This window comes from Notothenia coriiceps, unplaced genomic scaffold (assembly GCF_000735185.1).
Source record: "Notothenia coriiceps isolate Sejong01 unplaced genomic scaffold, NC01 NC01_scaffold00001066, whole genome shotgun sequence".
Taxonomy (NCBI): Eukaryota; Metazoa; Chordata; class Actinopteri; order Perciformes; family Nototheniidae; genus Notothenia; species Notothenia coriiceps.
The window spans coordinates 767-9,351 of NW_011333767.1; the positions used below are offsets into that span (position 1 = coordinate 767).

The 8,585-nt window shown below is 42.5% G+C and overlaps 1 protein-coding gene across 1 annotated transcript; it reads right to left on the reverse strand.

Moving 5' to 3' along the window:
• Positions 1-248: 248 nt before the first annotated feature.
• LOC104958649 (long-chain-fatty-acid--CoA ligase 1-like) lies at positions 249-6,486 on the reverse strand (the record flags this gene model as incomplete). Its single annotated transcript, XM_010786413.1, has 11 exons — positions 6,482-6,486; positions 5,578-5,648; positions 5,256-5,328; positions 4,108-4,185; positions 3,840-3,974; positions 2,613-2,747; positions 2,001-2,096; positions 1,399-1,471; positions 730-818; positions 530-646; positions 249-434 (listed from the first exon to the last, which is right to left on the reverse strand). Coding segments are annotated over exons 2-11 (1,017 nt in total), but the record flags the coding sequence as incomplete, so codon positions are not given.
• Between the last annotated feature and the right edge of the window lie 2,099 nt (positions 6,487-8,585).

Genomic DNA, 8,585 nt, shown 5'->3' on the forward strand with positions numbered 1-8,585 from the left:
ATTATCGTTTTTGTCAATCTGTCTGTGTTATCATGTTTTTAAATCCATACAGACGACATATATTCCAACTATTATAGAGGGATCCCTTCTATGTTGCTCTTCCTGAGGTTTTTCCATTGTGAGATGTCTTTCCAGGGGTTTGATGCTGTGTAAACACTGTAACGCCCCCAGAGAGAAATGTGTATTTTGTGATATTGGGATGTAAAAATAACATTTGATTGATTGATTGAGCCGAGGATTTTGCTAACAAGTATAACAGGTAGTAACACTGCAGCATGTCCTCCACCTACCTGCAGACTGTCTCCGTGCACAAACACCTGTGCCACTGCATCGCTCCTCATGTACACATTCTCTATCTTCTCAGGAGCGATGTACTCCCCCTGGGACAGCTTAAAGATATGCTTCTTCCTGTCCACGATCTTCAGCGTGCCATTCTGTCAACACACACAAGGACATCTGATCAAACGTCTGCAGGTTGTTAGAGATACAGAAGTTTGAGGTTGAATTCAAACTGTATTACTGAACCTACAGGAAGCCATTTTCCAACGTCTCCGGTGTGCAGCCATCCATCTGCATCGATAGCCTCTGCCGTCTTCTCTGGGTCCTTCAGGTAGCCCTGGAACACGTTAGGGCCCTTCACACACACCTAGAAACAAGCACAAACTTATACATGAAGTACTTTATCATAAAATATATATAAAAGATAGAGTTGTTGTCTTTTTGTTTCACCTCTCCCTCCCCGTTTACAGCCAAGTAGTTCATCTCAGACACATCCACCAGTTTAAGGGAGTTACAGGGCAGAGGAGCTCCAACGTGACCTGCAGGGCAATGTTACATAATTAAGTATTAAGGTTAAGGTTAAGTTATTGTAAAGCTCAGTACAGTGCGACGTCATACACACAAAGGCAAGTAAAGCAGCCCTCTTATTCATAGTGTTGGTTTCAATAACATCAACTATGACTGAAAATGTTATTCAACCACTTTTCTTCCACCACTAAAACAGAGATGCAACAGAACAAATGTATGACTTTAAAATAAAAGCAGTATTTCTCTTTTGTTAACAGAAAAGAAGGAGTTTAATATGATTGACAATTGGTGAAGTCCTAATCAGAACAAGCTAAGATGAGAAGAGAAACATATTTTGGCAAGACTAGCTTGAATAAGAATGTGAAAAATTGTTTGTTGACTAAAACTGTTTTCATTGACTAAAACTAAAATATTCACGCTTTTTCTTTGACTAAGAGATAATAACAAAATACCCAGACTTTGAGTCAAATAAAACTTGATCACAAAAAAAGGCTGAGTTTGACATAATAGGATCAAAATAATGACATTTAAAACTGGACTGAGACTTAATAAAAGAAATAGCCAACTAAATGTACATGTGTTATTCATTACCTGCATTGTACTCCCCGGGCATGGTCAAGGTGCATCCAGCAGTACACTCTGTCTGTCCATAGCCTTCATAGAGCTGAGACAGACAGCAACAAAACATGATTATTATATTGAAAAAAATCAAATTAAAATAATAACAATAATAATGTTTTTGTATTGTTATTATTATTTTAAAAGATTATACAAAATTAATTATGTAATGAATGCTATTCAAAACACAATTATGTTATTATTGTTAATAATATCATAATTTTTTGTATCATAACTGCTTATGCTGTACAAACACATGATTATGTTTTTATCATTATCATGTTACTACTACTACTACACACATGATTATGTTATTATTATTATTATTACTACGACTGTTATACACACACATGATTATTACTACTATTCCTACTGTGGCTGCTGCTATATAAACACATGATTATGTTATGTCAAACAGACAGGAATATAGAAAAGGAAATGTCATGAAATGTAATGATTTAATAGTTAACTTCAGATTGTTTTATATTACCTGGGTATTCTACAGAATTCCAGGACATGTGATGTGATATAAAGAGACGGAGCAATGTAGAACAGAGTGAGCTGGTGTTTATTACCTGGCAGCCTATAGCAGCTCTGAGGAAGGTTAGGACCGTGGGGGAGATGGGAGCAGCTCCTGTCAGCATGAGACGCACACGGCCTCCGAGGCTGGCCTGTAGGGGGCAGCACAACACAAAAGACAACATCAACAACCGCCCATCATGTCTACCCCCCTCACCGCTTAAAATATCTGATTTACTTTCTTAACGTATATAGATCACTTTGATATTAATGCAATGCCTTATAATACCTGACTGTCTTTTTGGGAGAAACTTTTATTTGGTTGTTTGGGTAATTGTCACCCCCAAATTGTTTGTGTAACCATTTACTGACAAACATTTTAATAGAAGGCAGGGTTTAACAGAAGAAAAAGATGTTGCTGGAACATATGGCCAAAAACAAAATCATTGGGGGTCTTTCAAGCTTTGGGTCAAATAAAAGTTACTACTTTACTTCAAAAGGCAAAAAGACAGCTGGAGTTGTCTGTGCCTTTTTATGCACATTAAAATAACTGTTCCACGGAATTAAGGGAATTTTGCCTATCAACGAACCCTAGTGAAACACATTACTGGACACATAGCACTGAACTCTACAGTGAGGTTCAGAGTTGTGCCTGGGCTGCTCTGTACCTGAACCTTCCCGAAGATGAGTCGATCCCAGATGCTGTCTCTCCTCACGATGCCTCTCTTGATCTCAGACTCCTTCCTCCTGTAGGCGAACCCCAGCAGCCAGCGCTTCAGGGAGGTGTTAGCCTGCCCGAAGATCTACACACAGACACACACAACATTACTATTATCATCTTTAATGTTGGTCATTATTCAACTATAAAGCAAATAATCTGTGTGAGTGTGTCCTCCAGCTATTTAAATAACTGTTCATCTGATCTATGGGTGTATTACGGTAGATACCCATTGATTCTATACATAACTCTATATTTTTCACAAATAAACACCTCAATAACTCTGTAGCTGTTATGCGGCCTTTCCTCACATAATGGTAATATTTTCCCTGGGTTTTTATTTCCACTGAATGTATTTCACCAATTTTGCTGTAACTTTGGTGTGTTATTGAACTATGTCATGACAGGACATGAGTAGGACTTTTCCCTTCCCTGTAGTGTATTCTATAGACCCTATTTACACGGGAACGTTTGCGTTTGCGCAACAAATTCGTTTAGAAAAAGTCTTCCGTTCACACACATTTGGCTCATTTAACGTGTCCGTTCACACGAGACCACTGGAAACGCCGTAGTACATATGCCGGGCCTGTAAGTGGCGCTGTACTTCCGCAGGAGACCGCTCGAAAGCGATGGAGACGCTGTAGTACATATGCCGGGCCTGTAAGTGGCGCTGTACTTTCGCCACATAATACACCAAAAGCAGCGAAGAAGACCCCCGAGCATGGTTGACATTGTTGCCCCTCTGTTTATTGTCCGCGGTGGATTTAGCAACATGTAGTTCATGTAATTCTCCATGTCCACTTGTTGCTGATGGTTGTGGTAGAGGAGCTGTAGATTGTGCACTAACATCTGTAGCATTGGTCAGTAGCAGTAGCTACTGACCATGCTACAGCAGTGAGCAGCAGAGGTGGGGAGAGGTGGGGCTATGGCTCATCGTTATCAGGAAAATTATCGTATAGGGCGTAAACACGGAGCCGTTTGCCCCCTCAGAGCGTTCCGTCCGCAGATCCATCCACCTTGGGACCCGTTATCGTTTGCAGGGTCCGCTTCCGCGTTTCCGTTACGGCTTTGTGTGGCCGAACGGGCTAAACGAAAGAGAAAAGTTGCGGATACAACCGTTTGCGTTATTGTGTAAACACTGCCTAAGAGGCTATTCATCACCGTTTTGCCCACTTACCTTATCATACATTCTGTTGAGGAGTCGGGGCACCACAGGGAACACAGTGGGCTTCAGTGTGTTCAGGTCATCTGACAGCAGACGGATATCTCCCTGGAAAAAGCCGATCCTGGCTCCGTGCACTATCATCACTCCCTGCCAGCAATTTACAAAAGATACAGAAGGGAAAAGTTAAAAGTCACCATAAAGTAAAAGAAAAAAGAAATGGACACACACACAGAAATATTTAACAAAGGGTGACTATAGGAACTAAGGGAAAATACAATACCTGGACTACTCTCTCAAACATATGAGCCAGGGGCAGGAAGGAAATATGGACATCACTGTGAGAAAACGGAGCCCACACCTAAACACACACACAGGAATACAGACACACACACAGCAGGGGATGGGACAGACGGACAGGGAAACACACCAACACACAGACAGGAAGGAGAGCAGTCAGTGTTCATGTTTGTACCTCCACCACTCTCTCAAACATGTGGGCCAGAGGCAGAAAAGACAGCAGGACATCCTCTGAGGTGGTCTGAGCGTTAGACTGGAGAAAAGAGGGAAGAGGTTATAACGGTCCTCGCTCAGCAAACTAAGATTTATAACCTTTATCATTAGTTCTTCCTTTTGAATATGATGGTGGCACTGCTGGATCCTAAATCAACTGAGGGTTGAAAAAGGTTGATACAACAGGCGGGACCAAGACATGAGGCCTCAGTTAAATCTGGCAATGAACAACAGTTTACAGAAACTGACCATTATCTCCAAAATATAACTTCAAGTTTTAAATTGTAGATTTAATATACTGTTTTCTCCGTTGCTTTACTCCTCAGTAACTCTGTTGTAGCACAGGAGAAATATCAGCATTGTTAGTTATTAGGTTAGTTAGTTATAATAAGGCAGAAAATAAAGGGGAAGGAGGATGTACAGGAAAAAACAGTCAGAGAAGGAAATAATGAGATAGGGGATTAAAGAACAAACGGCAGAGGTATAAGAGTAATGGACGAGGTAGAGAAGAAGCTATGGAGAAAATAGGAGGTTCATGAAAAAAACAGTCAAAGTAGAGAAGAACAGAATGAAGTAGGAGAGAAAAGGAGGTATAAATAGAAATTAAGTAAGGGGGGAAAGGGGGATGTAAAAAATGAAAAGGGAGGTAGAGGAGAAAAGGAGGAGGTAGAGAAGGAATGGAGGAGGAAGGAGAAGAAAAAACGAAGTAGAGAAGGAAAAAAGGAGGTAGGTAGGAAAGGAGGCACATGACAAAATAATGCAGAGAAGCTAAAAATTAGGTAGAGAAGGAATGCAGGGACTAGGGGAGGGAAAGACAAGGGAGAGAAGGAAATAAGGAGGTATAGGATAAAAGGAGGTGGCGGAGAAGGAGATGAGGATAACAGAATAGTAATGGATGATATCACATCAGCGCCTCACCTCTGTCGTTTTGATGAAGGCCGAGCAGTTGGACACGACATTCCTGTGAGTCAACATCGCTCCCTTTGGGTTTCCTGGACACACACACACACACACACACACACACACACACACACACACACACACACACACACACACACACACACACACACACACACACACACACACTAGAGATCACTGTCAGTGTATGTGGACAGTAGGATTTCAGGCAGTCATGGATATTACATTGGGTGTGTGTGTGTGTGTGTGTGTGTGTGTGTGTGTGTGTGTGTGTGTGTGTGTGTGCGTGCGTGTGTGTGTGTGTGTGTGTGTGTGTTTGTCACCTGTTGTTCCACTGGTGAAGCAGATGAGAGCCATGTCCTCAGGTCGTGGAGGCTGCAGGGAGAGCAATGGGTCAAACAGGGCCCAATAATAACACACAACATCGTCGTCATCATAAGTATTCACTGCTGATCGGTCATCTACGCTGTGGTTCTCAAAGTGGGGTCCGCGACCCCCCGGGGGTCCTTGGCACTCTGCCAGGGGGTCTGTGAAAAGTTTTCAGATTCAGTAATTTAAATTGTCATATTATTTTTTTTTCATTTTTTTTTTTTACAAAAGGCTTCATAGTTCAACAAATAATATTTTATTTTTTTAATCTAAAATAGTTCAAAGATTATGTTCTAATCTACCAAATCTATACATTTAAAAATCAAGCGTGGAACCCGTTACCGTGGAAACAACAATAACTGGTACGTCAGTCAGAAAGCGCCGCTGCTAGCATCATAGAGATATAACACGGCTAGCATACTACGAAGATGGACAGATTTTTAAAACGACCGGTTACGGCTACAAATGAAGTAAATGAAAAACTAAAAACAAAAGTAAGGAAATACGATGAGGAGTATCTCCAATATATATGGATTTATTGAAGTGGAAGGGAAACCGAAATGTCTGATATGCCTGCGGTGTCTTGCCAATGAGGCGATGAAGCCTGCCAAATTCAACGGATGGTTAATGTTACGTCTGTTTCTGCCAAAGCGCAAAGTTGAACTTTAAACCATTCTGGTTGGTTGGGAACCCTCATCCCGTGTGATGTATCCGGTTTGAAACCCCTCTGATTGGCCACTGTAAATGCCACTCCTCATCTCTCTCAACAGCGCTCTTATTATTGTTGTGAGACTCCCGCAGGCATGGCGGACAGTGCGAAGCGATCCAAGGTCTGGGTGCACTTTAAAAAAATTTAGTTGGCGATAGTGCAAGGTGCAATCTATGTACTCAATTAGTTGCTTGTAAAGGGGGTGACACAAGACAACTTAAATTGAAGCATTTGTCAACCAAGACACTCATTGAATCTAAAACGGTAGCTCGCGATACTGCTAGTGCTAATAGTGCTAGCGGGCTTCAGCCGCGCCGTGTGTAAATGTGACCTGAGCGAAGGCTCGCAGCAGGTTAGCTGCTGCGCACGGGTAATATGTTTTGTTTACCTGGGTGCAGTCTTGCAGGCACATCGCCTTGTCTTTTTTTAGTTTATTAACACCAAATTATTGAAAAGTATCGATAAGAGTATCGAAAAATACCGATACGATAAGCAGTACCGGTACCGGTACCAGTATCGATAAAATCCTAACGATATTACCGATCCCTAGTCAAAATCATTGAGTCCTGAGCTACAGTCCGTTCTCAGCACGGTGGTATCTGTGGTCAACCACATCAAGTGTAAGCCACTGCAGTCCCGTTTATTCGGCCAGCTCTGCAGGGAGATGGGCGCAGGACAGGACACCCTGCTGTTCCATTCAGAGGTGCGTTGGCTCTCCCGTGGAAAAGTGGGCCTGTACGTACCGGGTACGAGAACTTCGACCAGAGACAACAGGATTCTTTGTAGTCGAAATGATTCACTTCCCCTCACTGAAATTACGCTCTGTCAACATTTGCATGTGGACATCACGCTTCATTAGAAAGTTTTACAGGAAAATCTGTAGCTTTGAGCCCCGCAAAGAAAAAGTTACTCAGAGTTTCCTTCGAAGTTGTTGTTCTCTATGACGACTTGTCGAATCTAAAAATCCGCGGTATGAAAAGTCACGATTATAAAACGGTTGTTATAATTTTAAACTTCGGGTTTGTGCTTATAACAGGATGCCGGTTGTCGCATTCAGTGACTTGGTAATCAGGTCAAAATCATAGGACCGCATGAAGAAAAGTTTCGTAGATAAAAAAAACCGCCCGTTGACACCAAGAAACTGAATCTTCGCCAACCAAACGACCAGGTTTTTCCAATCTCACGCCACGTCGCTCTACTCAAGGATTTGGGCGTTGAAATGTTGACAGGGGAGCCGATTTACACTCGAATGGGGGGGATAGTTTTGTACACCCGCTTTTATTCTATGTAAACCGAAAAACAGCCCTCCTCGGGTGGGGGGGGGAACGGCGACGGATTGGATGTCCAGGCCCCCCTCAAGCGGATATTTTAATCCTACTCGTTGCTAATAATTCCATACATTGAAAATTTATTATACCAAGAATAACGGAACTTGAAAAAAGAGATACGTAAGAATGGAAAAGAATTACTTCTCGCACTACCATCTTGACGTTAGTCGGGTGTGTAACTGCTAAAATACTACCCAGAACCGACAATCTTGTCGGTCGATTGTAACATAGGAACTCAGGACTCTGTAGTTCCATTCAAATAAACGCTACTATAGTTTGTAACTATCAATGACGGTAAAGTGGTGAGTCACGCGGAGTATGTCAAGGATAAAAATAAACAAAAGTCCACAAACTGGAACGATCATCACGAAGTAAGCAGACCTAGCCGTAATGGGACAACTATATGACACACCATATGGTTCATAAAATATCGGGTAGCGAATAATGACTTGTCGGTAATAAAAGTTATTAAAAAACTCGGTAAAAGAGGGTTCCTTTCAAGAATGAGGTTGTACTGGGGGGGGGGGGGGGGGGGCAATTGTAAAATACGCGGAAGTTGACTTACGAAGAGTTTTGGTGATTACTACACAGCCACGCTGTAATCATAACCGTGTGAGAACCGTACCTTTAAATAGACTCTGAGACCACTTACGGAGACCTGAACCACAACCAACCACACACACGACACACACACACACACAACACACACCACCACACACACACCAACACACCGACACGAACCACACACACGAACCACACACACCCCCCACAACACCACACCACACACACACCACACACACACACCACCACACACAAAAATCACCGTCGTAGTCACTCGAGGCCCGCAACCCATGTGGATAAGAGACACCAGCCACGGGAGACATGCTGTGTGAACCCCCGGTGCCCCTTCCGCCATAGCGCCAC